Genomic DNA, 20,681 nt, shown 5'->3' with positions numbered 1-20,681 from the left:
GGTACAAGCACCCAACTAGGTAAACCACCTAGAGTGAGCATCCACATTGCCAGCCATTGGGGCCAAGAGGGTTGGTGTTATCTCTGCGGCTTAGTGTAAGATAGTTTCGTGCAGACCCATCATACTTCTTCCTCCAAACCTTACTGTGTTTCAATAGTAGAGAGCAATAGAGATATTAAATATATATGCTTCTTCCTCCAAACCCTAATAATTGGGTGGGGGGGGGTTCGTCGGGTGGGGGGTGGGGGGAGTGTCTAAGTCTAAGCTAATATTCTTTAAAGAAGATATTTTACTTGTTAAAGATATAATCGTAACCTTGTTTCAATTGTGATTTTAGGGCAGATTCTAGGGTAAATCCAGGAGGGGGCATTACAACCAATCAACAACAACAGACTCGGTCTAATGAAGGATTTATAAAGGGTTTCATTTTTATGTGGATAGGATTTTTATGTTTGTTAAAAACTTGCAAAATGACAATCTTACAAGTATGTTGACATAAAAGTCCGCACCCTTGCTTGAGGTATGACCCTCAAGCGACCTTGTGTAACATGGAAACAACCTCCAAGTGTGGGACTTGCGCTCTGAGGTTGAATCTCCGGAGAAGGCCAGCTTCCTTACTATTAGGATGCACCTACACTACCACTTTGAGGGAAAAGGGAGAAGGAATGCATAAAATTAAATTGCAGAAGGGAAAAGGGGTGATGCATCAAGATAGAAATATGGTTATAGCTCTGCCTATGACTGCACTACACATCAATGAAAATCCGAAATATGTCAGTCTTGACTCTATTCTATCTCCAAGGAACCACATATAGGTTTGGAACTGATTGAAGTGCTGAAAGGAAAGAAATTTCACTATGCAGCAATTGCTAATTGATTTAACACAACATATGAATCAAGAAAATAGAAAGGAAACATTCACTACAAGGCAAATACATGCACTAGACAGCAAAATTGCAAGAATAGATAAGAAAATGAGAAGTTTCATTAATGGAAGGCAAAGTTGTAGAGCATAATGCTGCTGCAAAAAACAAACAAAGAAGAACCCTTCACAAATATTTACAACTGTCTTTTAAAGAGTTCAAGCATAACTCTAATGTTTACATTGAGTTCAAACCCCAACCAGGTGGAGTTGAGTTACAGACGAGTGCAATAACTGAAAATAAGAAAGAACTCTAATCATGGAGTGCAATCTGATGTTGGAAGTGACAGGATGAGACCAAAGCCTGTGCACCAAGCCGCAAGAGATCAAATCACTAAAATTTGATTATTATATGCATTAAAGAGGCATTGAATGTTTTGGCGTCGTGCCAATCAAGGCCCAAGAAGTAGTTGGGCATTGAAGAACTAGTCTTGATGGCGTGAAACGGCCAAAAAATGCGGCGGGGGATAACAAGACGTGTTATCTGCCCACAACATGCAGGGTTGACCGTGGGAAATAAATTTGATTTTCCCGAAATTCGAACGCTGACCGTCAATGAAAGTCTCCTCCTGAGGACGGTCCAAATGCCACGGAAATCTCCCCAATGAGATATTACAATGCAACCGTCGATGTGGATCCCTTTCATCTCCAGTGGACGATTGAGATGCAGTGAAGAGACCCCAAGATGCACCGGATCCAATGGTTGTTATGCCATTTCGAGCTTTGGAGTCTCCCAAAGACTTCGCTACATGAAGAAATGTTGGAATGGCGACACATAGCAGCATCTTGCACTTTCGTTGTTTAATAGATCAGATGTCAATCTTTTAATCTTTTGTGGAATCTCCACCGTCGATATGTGCATATGTATATTGGGTGGACTTAAGTCGAAGATGGGACCTTCCACCACGTGGCACAATTCCAAAACTCGAGAACCTTGCGGAGACTCCACGATATGGAGAAATATAGGGATGAAGACACATGGCAGCATCCTATGCGATTTCGGGCTTCTGGGTCTCGTGGAAGCATTGCAATGGGAGGAAGCACTGGAAAGGCAACGCATGGAAGCATCTCACGCTCTTGTAAAAAATGGGCCGATAGCTCGCAAGAACACGTGAGTCGTTGGATCTCATATCACTTAGCCTGACCAAGAGCAAACCGAGCTAACTCTATCAAAAGAACAAACCGAATCAACTTGGTCAAAGAAGGGACCAAGCTAAAAGGAAATGTTAGCCGCCAACTTTAGTGTGATGACCCACTGCAAAGAAAACAGCTCATTTAAGGTCTCTCTGATTGGATATCAATGATGGGCTGAATGGGGGCAAAAATGGCCAAGAAAGTCATTTCAACCTACATAACTTGTGGAGCATTTTCAAAAGCTATGAAGCAACATACGAAATATGCTATGTTCGCCGGGGATGCATACCCGGCCTAAAACCCGATGTTTCTGGGATGGGGACGTCCTGGGGACGGGGGGACGAGTATGGGACGTCCCCCAGCCATCTCCAAATGACCTTTTTTTTCAGGGGACGTTTCAAAAACTTGGGGACATGGGAGGGACAAAAGGGGGACGGCCAGCCGTACCCGATACGGAAAGGGGATGTGTAGCCATCCCCGGACCATACCAGGTACGGCCAGCATCCCTCTTTTTTGTATGCTCAAAAATTTTTTTAAAAAATTTTAAAAACATTTAATGCCTCCTTCTTGGTTGGCTAGTGGGCCCCACTCCTCCAAAAACCCTAAAATGTATATAACTCCACACATTTAAGTTGTTTTAACAATTGTTTGATTTTCATTTTATGTTGCAGCCGGCTGAAGTTTTCATTTTGCAAGTAGAGGAGGTAATATTTTTGCTTCCAAGAGCTTGACCAAGGGTTTGATCTTCTATTTTGTCCACAAAGTAAGTATAAAACTCTTTGAGCTTTCATTTATCCTTTTTTAATAAATTTGCAGCTTGCAAAGTCTGATTTTTTTTTATTTTTTCATTGTTTCAGCTCATATATCTATTCAATTGCATATTTAAACACAATGAGCAGCAGTGGGAGTACAAGTAGTAGTAGTGAAGAAGAAAATGTAGGGGTTGATGTTGCTAGTAGTGACACTAGGCAAAAACCCAATCCTAAAGCTGATTTGTTTAAATGCCCTTCCGACATTATGAAGAATTTTGCAAAAGGTCCTTTCAATAGGAAAAAACCTCTTCTCCAATATGTCACACCTCAGCCAAAAGATAAAAAGAATTCGGGAGGGACTAAGGTGTGGGATTGCCATCTTTGTCTTGATGATTTTAGGGGCAGCTATACAAGAGTGAAGTTGCCTTTTTTAGGTGTTCCATGCCAAGGAGTCAAAGCTTGTCCTAACCTAATCGATGAACAAAAATTAGAATGCCAAAAATTGCACTTAGAGGCTGAAATGGAGGGACAAAATTTGACAGTGACATCCCCATCCATTCCCTCACAATCATCTAGGCATATTTCATCCGCCATTGGTACTAGTGGCAGCCCTAGTGGGTCTAGAGGGAAGAGAAAGATAAGTAGTGGTGAGAAGGGCTCGGTGGAAAGTATGTTTAATGCACAGGCAAAGGAGAAGTGTGAGGCATCCATTGGTAGATTTTTTGTTGCTAATGGTATCCCATATAATGCAGCCCATTCCACTTATTATAAACAAATGGTGAAAGATATTTTGAGCATGAATTCCTCATTTGTACCCCCCGGTGAGCATAAGCTACGAACCACTATCCTAGATGAAGAGTACTCAAAGGTTGCTTTGTTATTTGAGGATATGAGACGCACTTGGGTTAGGACAAGCTACTCTATTGTGATGGATGGGTGGACCGATGTTAGACATCGGCCACTCATCAATATCATTGTCACATCCCCTGCTGGCTCTTATTTTTTGAGAGCCATAGATTGCTCAGGAAAGAAGGATGCAGATTTCCAGTTGACCATTTTGCAAGATGCCATAGAGGAGATTGGGCCCTCTAATGTTGTACAGGTTATCACAGATTCTGCACCTGTGTGCAAATCAGTTGGTTTGATGATAGAGTGTGCTTATAGGCACATATTTTGGACCCCTTGTTGTGTTCATTCCTTGAACAATGCATTGAAAGACATAGGGAAGATTGAATGGGTGAAACAAGCGGTGCTAGAAGCTAAAGAAGTGCAAATGTTTATTTGCAACCACCACACTTCACTTGCTCTATTCAAGTCCTTCTCTAAAAAGGAGTTCCTCAAACCAGCCGAGACAAGGTATGTTAATTATAATTATAATTTACTTTTACTTTGTTTTAACTTTAAGTTATTTTAAAAAATTATTTATAAGTTTACCTACATGTGATGCTTTTTGTTTTAAATTTTAATCATTAATGTTTAAGTTTAAATTTTTTATTTTTAATTGTTGCTATAGGTATTGCACATATTTCATCTTGATGGAGAGGATGATTGAGGTGTATGAGGCCCTTCAATTGATGGTGGTGAATCCAGAGTGGGGACAATGGTCTCATTCTAAGTCCTCTGAAGGAAAAGCGGTGAGGCAAAGGATGTTTGATGAGAGTTGGTGGTCTACAATGAAGTAAGTTGTTGATTTTTAAATTTACTATTAGTCTTTTGCTTGCCGATTTTCCTACTAATAATCTTAAAATTCTTAAAATTCTAATTCTGATTTTTATTTTTGTTGGCATCTTGATCTTACAAATATATTTTCTCTGTCATAGCGCCCATCGTTGATGTCATTAAATATGCTGATACTGATGCTCCTAGTTTGGGAGAGATCTATGAGACTATTGACAGCATGTTGGGTAAGATGAAGAGAATTGTTGTGGCAAAGGATCCTACATTGGGCTTTTATGAGCAGCATATTAGGCCTATTGTGATGCGGAGGTGGAACATGATGAATACACCGCTTCATATGGCAGCCTTTGCTCTAAATCCCAAATGGTATGCACAGTTGGGTGGAAGGGGCCTCCCATGTGATGATCCTGAGGTTTTGGATGGCTTCACAAGAGCAATTGATAAGATGTATTCAGCTCAAGATGCCTCTACTCTTCGTGCACAGTTCCTTGACTTCACCAACCTTGGTGGCCCAAACTTGGGTAAGCCACAAGCAAGGTTGGATAGAGTTGTTTTGGCACAGAGGGATCCTATTGGATGGTGGACCTGGCATAGGAGAGATACACCTGAGCTAAAGATACTTGCCAGTCGCCTCCTTTCATAGGTTGCTAGTTCCTCAGCTGCAGAGAGGAATTGGTCCACATATTCATATATCCACTCTATCAAGAGGAATAGACTTACCTCTAAAAGAGAGGAGAAGCTAGTGACAGTGCATCATGCTCTTCGACTTGTTGATCATCAAACTCCAAAGTATAGGCAGACACTAGTTTTGCGATGGGATGTTGAGCCTGAGTATAGTGCCTGCCCTAGTTCGCATTTTGCTATCATTGTCGAACTCTTTCTCGGTGAATTTTCCATTAATTAAGCCTAATTAAAAGATTTAATTAATGGTTTAATTTAATGAAAAATTAATATGATATTTTATTATTTAATTTTATTTAATTAATTGGGAAATTAATTAAATAAAAGAATTGAATTTGGAGATGAAAATTATAAGCTCAAAGTTGGAACGTGATAATGTTTATTTAAATTAATAATAATATGTTTAGTGTTCATTTTTATAAATGCTAAATAATATTATTATTTAAGTTAATAAATATTTTATTAATTAAGTTTCAAAAAATAAATTTTAAATTGGAAAATAAATTAATTTATTAAAACTGTCATGAATTACATTATAAGTGCATGAGATTTAAAGAAATAATAATAATAAATTAATTAAAAAGGGTCGGGTGAATATTAAATTAAGTAATGTGAATTATTTTAATAATTATTCACCTAGAAGTATGCGTACCTCCTTGATGCACGAGTTGTCTACGACACAGGAGTTAGTGTACTAATTAAGCACATGGTGTCTACAACCTTATCATTCTTATTCATTTATCTAGAAGGTAGGATAAAGCTCGTGCTTAGTTGTCAACGCTTATCTCCTAGTTGCTTCTAGAGGATTCTAGGTGCCCCCTAAGAGGTCTTTAAATCCAAGCATTCCTAGTCACTTAGGGGTGTGGTTGGAGGGACTGCAAATTAGCACCTATGTTCAGCAATTTAGTGACAACCTTCGATGCATGGAATCGGGTGTTTGAGCTAATTAGAGCCTTCATTTCTTCATGACTGTAGCCATGTTTTTCCATGGATGGAGTCGACAGAATTCTTTTACAGCACTGATTTGAACAGCGATATTTAGGATTCAAACCATGATTGGGGAATAAGTTGACTGAAAACATAACACTCTCTTTTTCTTGGACTTCTTGTTGAGAAATACTGCGTGAATGGATATTTTGGAAATGGATATCTTCTGTTAAGGCTCAGAATAACCGTCTACATTCATATATCAGGTATGTTCTTCTTTTTTTGCTTAGAAGTGCATTATATAATTTTCTCATAAGTGACTGAGACTAAGTAGAGTTCTGGGGTTGGTATTCTTCCAATTTGCCTCGAGTTGTGCTACCATTCAGTTCAACCCAGCAACGAGTTTTGGGAAATGATAAATTCTCCTTAGGACATTCGAAAAGGAAACTTCTCTATTCCATTAGGTACAGTTCTGAAATTATTTTATAGATTTAAAAGAGAGAGATAAGAATTTGTGATGTAATATATAGAGAGTTTTAGAAGGTTGCATTTTCTTCACGGTATATATTAATCGTGAAAGATGACATGGCTCAAGAAAAATACCTTTCGAAACCAAACTAGAACCATATCCTCTTGTTACCAAGGGCAATGCTTTCCCACAGATTTCAGAGATATAAATTATAAACCATTACGGTTAGTTTACAATTCAGCGTATTTATTTCAAAGGAAACCCAATCTGGAAAACTCCCATTTTATGCTTCAGCTGCCGATGGTTAGAATCCTCATGTGAATGGATATAAATATGAATATGTATACACTTAACATTTTGACAAAACTCCGTCATCACTTCCTCTTCTGCCAGTGGCACCCAATTTCTCTGCCCTGTTGTTTTTACTATTGTCTTGCTACTCCTACTCGCTCTAGAACTTGACGCAGTCTTTGCATAATATAATTGAATCTCTTTATCCTCCTAGATTTATAATCTGTGGCCCTTTTTCCTGAGTATGGAATTTAATTGAATGTAGTTTATCATTGAAGAATGAGAGCTAATCTTGGCATTACAGCCAATTGCGATCGATCCAAGATTTAAAATGTGTTAATGCAGCATTCTTATGCCATGTCTAGTATTCGAGTGTCAGTGGCTTAGTTCATCCTCCAGCAAAATTAAATCGCCTATAACTTTAAAATGCTTTCCCTTTTATCATATTGTGAAATTTAATATTAAATTTTGTTTATTAATATTAATTCTAAATTACCATAATAACATAGATACTGTCAAAACATCCAACGGCCAGCAGTACACATAGGCCAAGGTTCAAAACATACTGACTGCTATAGGAAAATTGCAATGAATTGAAAGTCCAGTGCAGCGTTTAGAAAGAGTTCCAGTCCTTCACAAGGAATGTTATTTTGACCATAATGTTCTTGCAAAGCCTCAACACCTGCAAAGGAACCCTAATAGAGTTCTGCCGTATCTGGAGAGCTCTTCGCAATAATCTTATCCTCCTGAATCTGCATAATTTGCACTTCACAAAAGCCCATTTGATTACAGCAAATCTTCGCTGCCAAAGTTAATTACCCACTTAGAAATTCATCATTAGAGATGCAACGGAAGATGGTCTGTCTTAGGAATGAACAAAACAATTGAATATGTCAACGAAGGAAGTAAAGGCTTTTCCTATTAATCATCCTTTATGGGCATCACTGGGCGGAATACTGCTGACAACTAATAATAAGTGGCAGCTACCAGATCTTTTATCCCTGCTGCAAATGTCTTCAACACACCTTCATGCAATTTAAATACTCAGTGTTCATTTTTACAGATTGCTGACGCTTTGGATTTCAACATTTAATATATATAAACAATATCTCCTCTGCAAGATTACACACAGCTTTGATGTATCTTCCTGTAAGTGTAATCATCTTCAAAGTGATAATGGGTGCGTCGTAGTTTTGATAGTCTTATTAAATTTGTACGAATGGTGTTCATTTTATTATTGAAAAAGGGATGAGGTAAATTTAACAAATGGATTTTGAGTGTTCTGCCACACGTCTGTATTAACAGACCACACGGCCTATCATTGAGCCAACCAGCGATTTATATTCGCTTTAAAAAAAAACTTTTAACATCGTTTTCTTTTAATATGTTATATAGAGTTTAACTCTATGAAGTTCTAATAATCGCTGCGTTAATAGTTCTCATAAATATACTTATATATTATTAAAGTTCATAAATATTATTGTTTAACTATTAATTATTAATAGTTTTGATGAAAGTGTTATTTGTTATTTAATAAATAATTAAATAATAATAATAATATAGTTTTATATTCAAAATTTAATAATTACTTTAATTAAATTTAGTTTAATTAAGGATAATAATTGAAGTTTTTCGATTATTGTCATTTGAAGATTTTGGGTTTATCAAAAATTGTAAAGCAATAAATGTTTTAAATAAGCAAATAAATATCTTTAGAATGTTTTTGAAATAATGGGAGATAATCCTACGTTATATTTGAAATGTTTAAATTAAATGATCTAATTTTTAATAATACTTAATTGAGTTTTAATTATGTTATTATTATTGGGGTCTAAGATTACGAATTTATATATTAATTAATCCAATTAGATGTGATCTAATTAAGATTAGTTAATAACAAAAGATGTCCGTTTAAGTATTGAATTTATTATTGATCTTTAATTAAGTCATATTTTACTTCATTGATAATTCAGCAAGTATTATTTGAAATATTTTCCGGTTGCTTGTCGAGAACCGGTGGATACTGTGATTTATTATTTGATGCCTTTCAGTTGCTCCTGAGGAACTAATGTCAATATAGTAGATTATCTTTTGATGCTTTCCACTCGCTTGTATAGGACTGAGGTGCTTTTATATGATTCTTTGATTTGTGATTTCATGAGCGTACACCAGAGGTTTTGTGAGATTTCTTTTATAGTGTTTATGTGGATGGATTACATGATATGTCCTGTGATTCAAATTGAAAATTATATTTATGAGGTTTACTTTGTGGAGCATTTATGTGCATTTGGGTGGAAGTACCATCTTATTGCTAGGTTATCTGTTATGGGTCCGAGTTTGATTATTATGAATGTTGTGGTATGGGACACAACTGTGTATTAAGTTCTTAAGAGAGGTTGTCTAGGTACATGTCTTTGGGAGTGGCTTGCAGTAGGGGTTCGGGGCCCAAAGTGGTCAGTACCAGGGTAACCTATTGCAAGTTAAATAATAAGTGATAATCTAGTAATTAATATTTTTGGGGAAACACACTAAAAAGATAAGTTAGGGATATTTGACCCACCCATACCCTGAGTGCTTGTATAGACTAAGGATGGGAATGGGATGATTGCCTCATCTTCATGAGAGGGCTTTCTAGTTCCACATGTGCCACGTTGAGGGTCCGGGGTTCAGAGCAACCAGTCCAGGGTAACTCAATGCTTGAGGGTTCGGGGTCTAATGAGAGACCAGTCCAGGGTAACTCAAGCAGCCATGTGATGACACTCCCTAGAATGTAGCCTAAGTCTCCTCTGTAGATTTTGTGTGTACCTCTAGTGGTGTACTTATTGTTGGATGCGCTTATTGTGGTTATTTACTTTCATTGATGATGATTGGTAATTTTTGGATGATGTACTCTTGACATGTGGATTTTGACTTGAGACTATCACCTTCAGCGCTATCTTTGTTCGCATTTACCTTCATTATGTTCTTGGATCATTATGATGGATGTAATTACTGACATGTTTCTTTATATTGATGATTAGCATGTGATAGATGATGCTATTTACTTACAGAATTATCTTATGCTTTATTTTGCATGATTAGATTTCTTATGTATAAGTTGTAGCATGTTAGATTTCTTTTTGCATATGATGTAGTATGTTTTAGGAGTGACATTCCTACTATGATAATATCGATGATCTCTTCGGTGACTTGGGATGTTACGCACGGAGGGATGGCTAGGGGCCCACGATGGTCTAATGATGCTATTGACGGTTGGGAGGAACCGCGCACTTAGATTAATTGTGTTTTATGATAGATGAATGTATCATGTATGTTATTAGTTTCATTTGCTTTATTGTACTTGAATCATAAATTTAATGAGGATGATGCATCTTTATGTTTACATATGTATATTCTTTTCAACCTTTTGTACCCTGTGACATGTACAGTGGATGATTGAGCATTCTGAATCTCATTTGCCAAGAGGCATTCGAAACAAATGAATATTATGGACTTTGAACTTTCTATTATTCATATGGATGTGTTGGTTGTTAGGCTTAGTTTCAATTAATTAAGTGTGACTCAACGTCATGGGATCCTTAAGGAATGTACCTATTATGTATACTTAGAGTTGATTGTATGTCATTGCTTCCACGACTATATGTTTGATGTGTATGATGTTATCTTTCTTGTTTAAAAAAAAAAAAATGCTTGGTAAATTTAGTAAAACTTTAGGTTAATTCCTTTGGATCCCTTGACGGGGCGTTACACTGAGGATGTGGCCCAGATAGATGAGGATGACACAACACCAGGACTGGTTGGGGTTCCATTAGATGAGACTACGCTTCCTGCGGAGGATGACAGTGAGGAGGACTCTGATTTTGATGCCATGGCAATAGAGGCAGAATAGGAGCAGCAGTCTACGTCATTTTCTATGTTTTGCTTTTTGTGTTGAACATGAACATGATTATGATACATTGATAATATGATACTTATTACTTTATGGCAGCCCTCTAGCCTTTGGGCCTATAGCTTTGGGCAAATTTTGATTTTGATTTTCAGATTTATCATGCTTATCATTATGAGTTTTATGATATTGACAACTGTTAATAACTTAATGTTCATTGTTCAATGTTCTCTGATATTGTATTAATATGCATTCTGACAATTGGGTACTTAAATAGTAAAATCGGATATTATTTTGTAGATGGCATTCAAATTTTGTATGTTATGGTTCTATTATGTTTAAATGACATGCTTTGTGCTTAGTTTCATATGAATGACATGTATGTTTACAAATTTCAATGTATATTTTAAAATTTTCCTATATATATATATAGCCGTCCCCATTTGCCGTCCCCCCCCGTCTCCAAAATTGCCAAAAAAATTTGCCATCCCGGAAACCCATCCCACCGTCCCCCGCCATCCCCGTACCAAAAACTCGAGGGAACATAGAAAATATGTGAGAAACCCCCTAGCTACTTTTTCAACATTGTTTTTACTTCGATTACTCGAGTATAATGTTGGCCATACAAAGACCTTTGTTTCCATCATGGAATCTGTATTGCATATTTGACTATGCAAAGATGTTAATTTTCATTAAAATGATGAAATGACACTCCACACACAATTACATTGCAATTCATTATAAATGAGAAATAAAGAAAAATAAACTAAAAAGAAATTGGCACATTGTTTGACCTGGAAGGGCTGAGATATGGTAACTTGAGTATGCTCCACCAGAAGTTCCATAGAAGGAGGTGACACATCAAATATTGTATTCTCTCCTTTGTAAAAAGGTAATAGCCTGTATTTTCCTATATGAAAAAGTAACATCAGTTTCACACCTTATTTAAAAGTTTATATAATAGAATTTTCTTGTATTTAAAAGCACTAGTAATCTAATTTTCAACCTGTTAATGATCAAAATATAACAGCAGCAACATATGGCCAAGAAAAATATTCAGATCAACAATGTGTCATGACAATGTGGATGGAAAACTATTGAAAAGAATTGTGAATTGAGCTATTGCAACACTAGAAAACTCAAGATATGTTTTGTTAAATTTGTTATTGGCATGAATTCAACAAACACGGTTTTTATTTATTATGTTAGTTCTGATTTCTATTAAAAAAAATGGCATGAACTGACAGAATCACGTTTGTAGTCTGGACCTTGATGATCATTTAACATAAGCCAGAAGCAGTTTTATCTTCAATCATTGGTTCAATTGGATTGCATTTCTTTGGGTACACCATGTTAATTTCAAAACTAAAACTTAACTTTTGGCATTACTTCTGAGCATGAAGCAAATGAGCCAAAGGTAAAAGATGTATTTGCATTTCTGACATCCAATGAACAATCCTGGAAGTGAATCTGTTACTTCGTCTCAGGTTCCTCTAAGCACTATAGATGCCACAAAGATTGCTATGATCTCTCAGTGAGGATAAACATGAAAGTATATTTACAAATTAAGGAGGTGACTGGACTCATTATGTCCAAAACTGTGGTGATGTTTTTGTCATAGTAAGCAATGTTGACTATGTGTTCAAGAATGTTCAATATATTCCAAATATAAAAAAGAATCTTCTTTTTATCAATTAGACACATATGAGTCATGGTCTTTATAACAAATTTCAAGGCTCCAAATTTATGATAGTCCAAACACCACAAAGTGACAAGACGATTGCTATTGGTATTTGGTGACAAGGGATTGTAGAAGCTTATTGATCTCAAAAGACTGATCATGTGCATTGGAAAAACGGAAAATAACACTATATTTTTGCATAAAAGGTATAAGCTATTAAAATATTTGGATTTGTCAACACTAAGAAAGAAGAATACGGCCTCTCCCTAAGTTAATGGTGAGTGATTATTTTCGTCAACTGAATACATTCTATCTTATACATATATGAGGAAGGTAATAAAAAGGAAATAATGAACCAATCAAGTTAATGTGTGTACAAGATGCAAAATGGTAAAACCATAGTTACATCGTGTTCGGGCACGAGGCAACGGCAGAACAAGGGGATAAGTTTTTAAGACGGGGGGATGGGGGTAAAAGGGGCTTTAATTTAGGGATAGCGGCAGGGGATCAGGAGGGGTTCAATATACTATACATATGGTACTTAAAATGCTAGGTATGAAAAGATGTCTTACAATATAAGATATAAAGATTTAAAAGAGTAAATACTTGAACCTTGCATTGAACTGGAACATAACATTAGTAGTCAAATCAGCAAATAGTAGTCATCGGGGTGTTCCCCCATCCTTGGGTGACGTAGCAAAATCTGGTGGTGTTGTTGGGGACAAGGGAACGGAGTACCCAAGTTTCTGATGCATAGCCATCTCTAGGACATGAGGGAGGGGGGAACACATCCCAGTGTTACTCTGGGTTAAACATAGTCAATGCCCATTTGAAGCCAATAAAGCATAGAGTGCCAAAGGATCCTTGGACCCGATTTGTACTTATTTGTGTGGTCCAAGGAAGACCCCATTTTGTTTATAACAAAGTTTTCCTTCGTGATTGTTTGTGACTTTTCTAGGACAGTGTGCACCTACTTCTTGGAAAATAAATCAATTATTCCCCAATTTGCTAGCATTCAAAGAAAATCTAGGTTACTAGGTTTGGACCCTGTTGCTAGGATTCGGGTCCAAGTTCGCACGCGTCCGGATTCACGCCTGAGTTAGCAGTAACTCTGGACAAGGTTCGAATTTTGGACTATGGATTCATCCAGGTTTGCGCTATAGAGTAAAACTGAGCAAAATATTCGAATTTCTTCTATTTTTCAGCCTGAGGTACTTATAACAAAAGTACGAAATGATTGTAGCAACATTCTGAGTATGTCTATTTAATTTCTTAACATTATCAAATATTGGTTTCCGCATGTTTATTGTGATTCTATGTGAAGTGATAGTATACAAACAACTACAAATAGTCATTATTTGAGTTTCTAGGTGACCACATATTTGTGAAATTCTGAGATTGGAAGTATTTAGTTTTTTATAGTTTTCTTGTAAAATTCCAATGCTATATATAAGCTTACGAACCCAATAGAGAAAAAAAACATTTACCCTAAACCATGAACCGAACTTGAACCAGATTCCATCCCCGAACTTGAATCGGTAACTCAGAAGGAAATGGATAAACCTATCTAGTCGATGAGATCAAATAATGGTCGAAACTCACCTCCAATCAATCCAAGGGATTCTACAAGGAGAATCGTATGCGCACAATAATCTACTCTACATGCTCCACAGCAAAAAAGAGTTCTGAAATAGATGAAAAGGAGAAATATGTCTATGGCAAAATTTATCGTGCACAACTAGCATATAGGTATGAAGCTGAAACTATAAATACAAACGTTTACAACTTTACATCCTTCACCAAAATCCTTTCAGACATTCCAAAATATCACTGCCAAGGAAGACTAATCAAGAAGGAGACCATCAATAAGTACATTGTATTACTTCTATTATGGCACTATTGTTGCTTCTATAAAGGTCTGGACTCTGAATCTTCGTTAGGTTATTGCTATTGCAAGCTTTGTGTATCCACTCATCCAACGTGCTCGCATGTTTGAAACCTTTGCATTCATGTTGTTGCCATTCATGTCGAATACCTTATGCTTCAGACTGCGCTCTGGAACCTCGTTGGGTGAGTGTCTTCCCAAACTTTAAGTCGCTCTTGGTATATTGTGCTCACAAGTCTGGATTATTCATGTTCATGTCGTGCATTCCTGCCAAGGACAAAGTTGTATATATTTATTGGCTATACTAAGCAATCGACAGAATAAAGGTTACACAATGTAACTATGGAAAAATGGTGATTTGGGAAGATATGACTGTAGAGGAGATTTAACTTCAAATTATGAGAGAAGACAAATTTGAGCTGCAATGGTAAGAAGACAAATTGTACTCATCATGGTAGTAGCAACAAAAGTCTCCTCATAGTCAATGTCCTCACTGTATGTGAACCCTCGAGCAACTAATCAAGTGTTGTATTTATCTAAGATATCACCAACATGACACTTGACCTTATCCATCCATTTGAAACTAATGGGTTTCTTCCCTAGAGGAAGCTCAAAGAGAATCTAGGTGCAACTCTTCAGGAGACTCTAGTATTCTACATTTATAGCCTGTTCCCACTCTGGAATCGTTTTGGCCTCTTTGAATGTCTCAAGCTCATAAATACTATGAAGGTTGGCCATGAGAGAAAAGTTAACAACTTCTAGCTGCTTTCCCATATTTCTAAAAGGTCTACCCTCAATGAGCTCATCATGACGAAGATCTCTGATACTGCTAGTCTTAGCCCACCATTTATATCGGAGAGTAGATGTGCCAACATCAAGAAGAGGAATAACTGGAGGTGGAGTACGATCAGCAACATGTTTAAGATTAGCATCATCTGCAAGAAAGTCACGCAGTGCATCATCAAATTCAAATTCTACATCATCCCTCCCATCAATTGGACCTAACGAAAGACGGACACCCAAATCAGAGGCCTTCAAAGGTTGATCCTCATAATTTTGCTCAGATGAGGAAGAGAGAAATGGTCCTTGTTCTTCATCAAAGACAATATCACGACTGGAGATAAGACGATCAATGTCTACATCAAACAGTTTGTAAACTTTGTGGTTATCATTGTAACCTATAAACATAAGCTTCTAACTCTTGGAATCCAACTTGGAGTGTTAAGCATCAAGAATCCAAACATATGCTAAAGAGCCAAATACTTCTATAAGAATTTGGTATAGCACTGATACCATGTAAGAATTTGCCTAAGGCAATAATTCAAGACCAAGATCAAGAAGCTCAATAGATAGCACAAGAGAGACTAATGATGATCAAATGAGAATGGATATCAGATAACTAGATATTGGATGACTGAATACACACTAGAAGTGCCCGTATATAAAGGCATCTAGAATGACTAGGATTCAGCAAAGAGATAAACATCACAACTAAGCACATGTCCACCAAGAGTGGATTATCCTCCATTGAGCATAGGAGTTTGTGTGATGATGAGAGGATAAGTTTACATAGGTGTATCTCATAAAGAGATGTTGTAGACACCATGTACTCAAATAAGTTGCGAACACCTGTGTTGTCAACAAGACAGCTCGCATTTATGCACATTCCTAAGTAAACTTAAGTAAAGTGTAATGATAATTAATTATTTACACTAACAAATTCCTAATGGAAGATCATAGGTAAACATTACGTCTTTACCTTCACAACATGTGTTATATACCTATTAAGAAGATAGACCGCTGTAAACATTACTTTTGCCAAATATTTCTTAAGAACATTTATGTAATTGTGACATTGTGCCACTCTACAACGTTGTTTTGTTAAGTGGCATATAATAGAAAGTGGAGAAAGCAGTAGAACAAAATTGCCCCCAATTATCAGAACTAACAGATATAATAGAACAATCAAACTTTTTTGGTACTAAGGCCTTAAATTTTTAAAATATAGTAAACACCTCTGATTTCTGTTCAAGAAAGTACAAACACATTTTTCTACTGAAATCATCAACAAGAAGCAATAAATACCTACACACATAAGTGACGTTGAATGCTATGCGTATAATAGAAAGTGGAGAAAGCAGTAGAACAAAATTGCCCCCAATTATCAGAACTAACAGATATAATAGAACAATCAAACTTTTTTTGTACTAAGGCCTTAAATTTTTAAAATATAGTAAACACCTCTGATTTCTGTTCAAGAAAGTACAAACACATTTTTCTACTGAAATCATCAACAAGAAGCAATAAATACCTACACACAATAACAGGAGTATTCATTGGACCACATACATCAACATGGATCAATTGTAGTACCTTAAAGGCTCACCATGAATCACCATCCTTGAACAGCGTCCTATGTTGCTTTCCAGTCTAACAAGCTCCACAAACTCCCTGATTTTGAGTTTGAATTTCACATAGGCCAAGTACTAAATCATCCCAGACAAGTTGAGTAAGATACTGAATGTTCAGGTAGCCATATCGTTGATGTGAAAGACTGTTGATAGAAGATGATTTAGTTGTGAAGGAATGCTCGTGGGAATCACCATTATCAACAAGTCTATATAGACCATTATCCTCAATACCAACAACAACAGAAGTGTGTGTCGCACAATCAACAATCAGGCACTTGTGTGAGCTAAGTACCACATCAAGTTAAAGAAAATGTCACATGATCTCACTCACTAAGAATAAGTCATGTTCCATGCCAGGAACATAGTATACATTGAGGAAAATGAGATTCCTCCCATTAGACTATATTTGTACATTGCCCTTGCTAACAACAGTATACTCTTCACCTCCTCTGGATATTTATTGAATCAGTAAAGGGAGAAAGATTTGTAAACCAATCATGCCTCTGAGTGAAATATTGAGAAGCACTAGAATATATATACAAAGTAGAAAAATTTACATGGCTTGTGGGTCTTTTAGCTATGATGGCATAAAAGGAAGACTTTCAATTTTCTACAAATAAGCTTTCTATTTGTGATCTATATAATATTAGAATGTTTCTCATATTAGTTAGTCTGTAGTTATCTGTTACCTTTCTCTAGCTTTCTTTTAGCTAGAATAGAATGTTTCTATTCTTTACAATCGTTTCCAAGGAAATATTGTTTTATTCTTTTGTATAAATTGACCTCTCGATATTTGTTAATATTAAGCAAGTATTTTACATAAAAGCCACTTCTTTAATTTTTTCGAAAATCATAATTTCTTTTTTTGAAATTATCAAACCCTATTTTTGAAATTATTTTTCTAAAATATTTGCTTCGAACTAGGGTTTCTCTAAGAATATTGACCATCAATATTCATGTTTGTTTGTTTTTCTGGCCATTTTTGTCCATTTTTTCTACACATCTAGGATTGGGAGCGATGCCAAGGATTTCTTAAAACCCTTAGTAACAAATTTGCGCCCACACACTGTTTTTTGTTCTAGATTCACCATTAATTTCATGGCCCACGTCTCTATTCGAAACCCTAATTTTTGGGCTCAATGTTTTTTTTATTACAAATTTCTTGATGGGTTCTTCGAGAGCCCAATTGGGTTGTAGTTGGATTTTTCTAGGTGCCTCGATTTTTTTGTCTCAATGTTTGAGCCAGTAGATCCAAAAACCAACAACATATTCTTTTTGGGTTTTTCGAGCTCTCTTCTAGGTACCCCTTCAATTTTTTTGGGTTTTCCAATTTTTTGCATCAAAGTACCTACCTTCACAAATTTTCACGCTTCTTCATTAAAAAACGTGTTACAACATCTCTGACTAATATTTTGCTTCGAGAGCAATTCAAAATTCAATGGTCGGAATTATGGCACTTAGAACCAACGGATAATAGCAATTTTTGAAAATCAGAATAATGGTCAGATTGTGTTGTGTTACACAGCGTTTGACTACCCCTGATACTGATCAACATACATGGGATTTGAATAATTGGGAGGCAATGATGCTTCTCAAATTATCAGTAGCTGATGATCAGCTCTCTTAGATTCCATCCGACAAGACAGTTGCAGAGATGTGGGCACATCTCAAGAATCTTCATGAGATTTCTAACAAAAGAACATCTTTCATTTTGAACACTCAGTTTTCTATTATCGTGGATTAGCGAACACTGCTCTAGGTAGGATTCAAGAAATCCGTGATCAGTTGCTTGCCTGGTAGTAAGATGGAGGAAGAGGACTTTGTGGTCATCACTCTTAAGAGTTTATTCAAGTCCTACGATGATTTTATCAAGACTCTCAACATCACTTCTTCTGGTGTTTATCTGAAACTCAAGATCTCTGCACTCTCCTACTTCAGCAAGATTGGTGGAAACGACAGTTCGGTAGCAATTCCAATTCCACCCCACAGAGCAAGCATTTGCTGCTAAATCATTTCAGAAGGATAAAGGCAAGTCTCAGCACAAAATCCTCTGCTCCAGATTCATAAGGCTCCTGGAAGAACAACATTCAATGCAATTATTGCCACAAGTTTGGTCACATGAAGGTTGAATGTCGGAAAACACTTAGCTACCCAATCTAAGCAATCAGGTTTGCAACCTAAAGAGAACAGTGTAGAGCACACTGAGTAGACAAAATCTACCTTTTGTGCCTTCATGGCTAAAAGACCTATAGATCATGTGAAGGTGTCTACCTCGTACATTAATTCAAGTACCTCTCGTCATTTCACCCACCGCAAAGATTGATTCACTGACTACTAGCCTTATTCAGATTTTGTTATTTTCATGACAAAGAATAGTACATTGTTGTTGAAAAAGGCAACATTCAGATTCAATCTATTGGGAGGAATTTCATTTTCCTTGATGTGTACTACATTCCAAAGATGGAACTAAATCCACTCTTAGTCAGTCAGTTGCTGCAACATTATCCACAGTTGAATGTGAAGCTCACATCACTGTAACATCACTGATAGAGCGCCTCAATCTATTGTTGTAGTAGATTTTGAGGATCATGGTCTTTTTCAACTTACTGATTTTGGTGATTCTCGAGACTTAGCTATGGCTGCTCGGCAATCTTCTGTTAGCACACTTTGGCGTTAGAAATATGGGCACTTAAATGTGCATTATCTCTCTCAACTTGCTCGGGAAGAGCTTGTCCAAGGTTTGTCAGAGATTCAAACTCAATAGCTTGGTGTTTGCGATACATGTCAAGTTGGGAAGCAACATCGCACACCTTTCACCAATGGCGATTAATGGCGAGCTTCTTCAGCTACTTCAGGTTGTCACTCCTATTATTGGGTCCAGGTACTTTTTGTTCTTCATTGATGATTTCAGTAGAAAAAGGTGGGTATATTTTCTTAAAAAGAAATCAAATGCAGTTCTCGTCTTTTAGACGTTTAAACCTTTAGTTGAAAAAGAGTGAGAAATCTATTATTGCTCTTAGGTCAGATAATGGGGGGGGGGGATTTCATTCTAATGACTTCTCTAGCTTCTGTGATACCTATGAAGGCCCATGATTTGGGAGTTAGGCTTCCATTAGATCCACCCGATGGGAGGGCTCCAAGAGCTCCTATGGCTCTAGTTTATGCCAATGATCCCCATACAGACACCACAAGCTTCTCCTCCAAGATCACCCAGATTTGTAGATACTTCACTTGAGTTTGATTCAAATTCTTCAAATGAGAAACTTGATCATAGTGCATCTCCTGATACTGATGTTGGTCATTCTCCTTTCCGACCTAAGCGGTGGGCTAAGACACTTGTTGATCTTCATGATGATGAGCTCATTGATGGGAGAACTGCTCGAAAAAACAACAAACCTGCAGTCAGCTAACTTTGTTTTCATGGCCAACATTCACAGTGTGTTTGAACCTCAACATATTTCGAGGGTAATGGAATTGCAGAGTGGGAACAAGGCATGAGATCTAAACAACAGAGCCTATTGAAGAATAACACCTAGGTTCTTTCTTGAACGAACCAAGCATGTGAATGTTCATTGTCACTACATACGATAGCTAGTTGAAGACGGGATAATAGACTTGCAGTATGTTCCTACCACAGATTAGACTGCAAACATTCTCACCAAGCCTCTTGGTTCTGATAAGTTTGTTTAATTCAGAGGACAGCTTGGTGTTGTGGATTGATTAACCATTAAGGGAGGGTATTACGATAATAGATAAGCTTCTATTATTAGTTAATAGTTATCTATTTGTAATTTATTGTAAATATTAGAATGTTTCTAATATTAGTTAGTGTGGAGTTATTTGTTAGCTTTCTTTAGCTTTCTTTTAGATAGAATAGAATGTTTCTATTATTTACGATTGTTTCCAAAGGAAACAGCATTTTATTCTTTTGTATGTATTGACCTCTCGGACTCTGTTAATATTAA

General features: G+C 36.6%; 1 protein-coding gene across 1 annotated transcript in view; it reads right to left on the bottom strand.

Annotated features, from left to right (window-relative positions):
- LOC149561409 (Carbohydrate-binding-like fold) overlaps positions 1-20,681 on the bottom strand; it is a 193,237-nt gene that overhangs the window by 138,114 nt on the left and 34,442 nt on the right. The window contains exon 10 of the mRNA XM_089825132.1: positions 11,534-11,649. Coding sequence (XP_089681258.1) covers positions 11,534-11,649 — 116 coding nt within the window. The remainder of the gene's footprint in view (positions 1-11,533; positions 11,650-20,681) is intronic.

The sequence above is a fragment of the Cupressus sempervirens genome, chromosome 4 (assembly GCF_028749045.1).
Source record: "Cupressus sempervirens isolate cs-2001-9-10 chromosome 4, ASM2874904v1, whole genome shotgun sequence".
Classification (NCBI taxonomy): Eukaryota; Viridiplantae; Streptophyta; class Pinopsida; order Cupressales; family Cupressaceae; genus Cupressus; species Cupressus sempervirens.
This window is presented reverse-complemented; position numbering and strand designations above follow the sequence as displayed.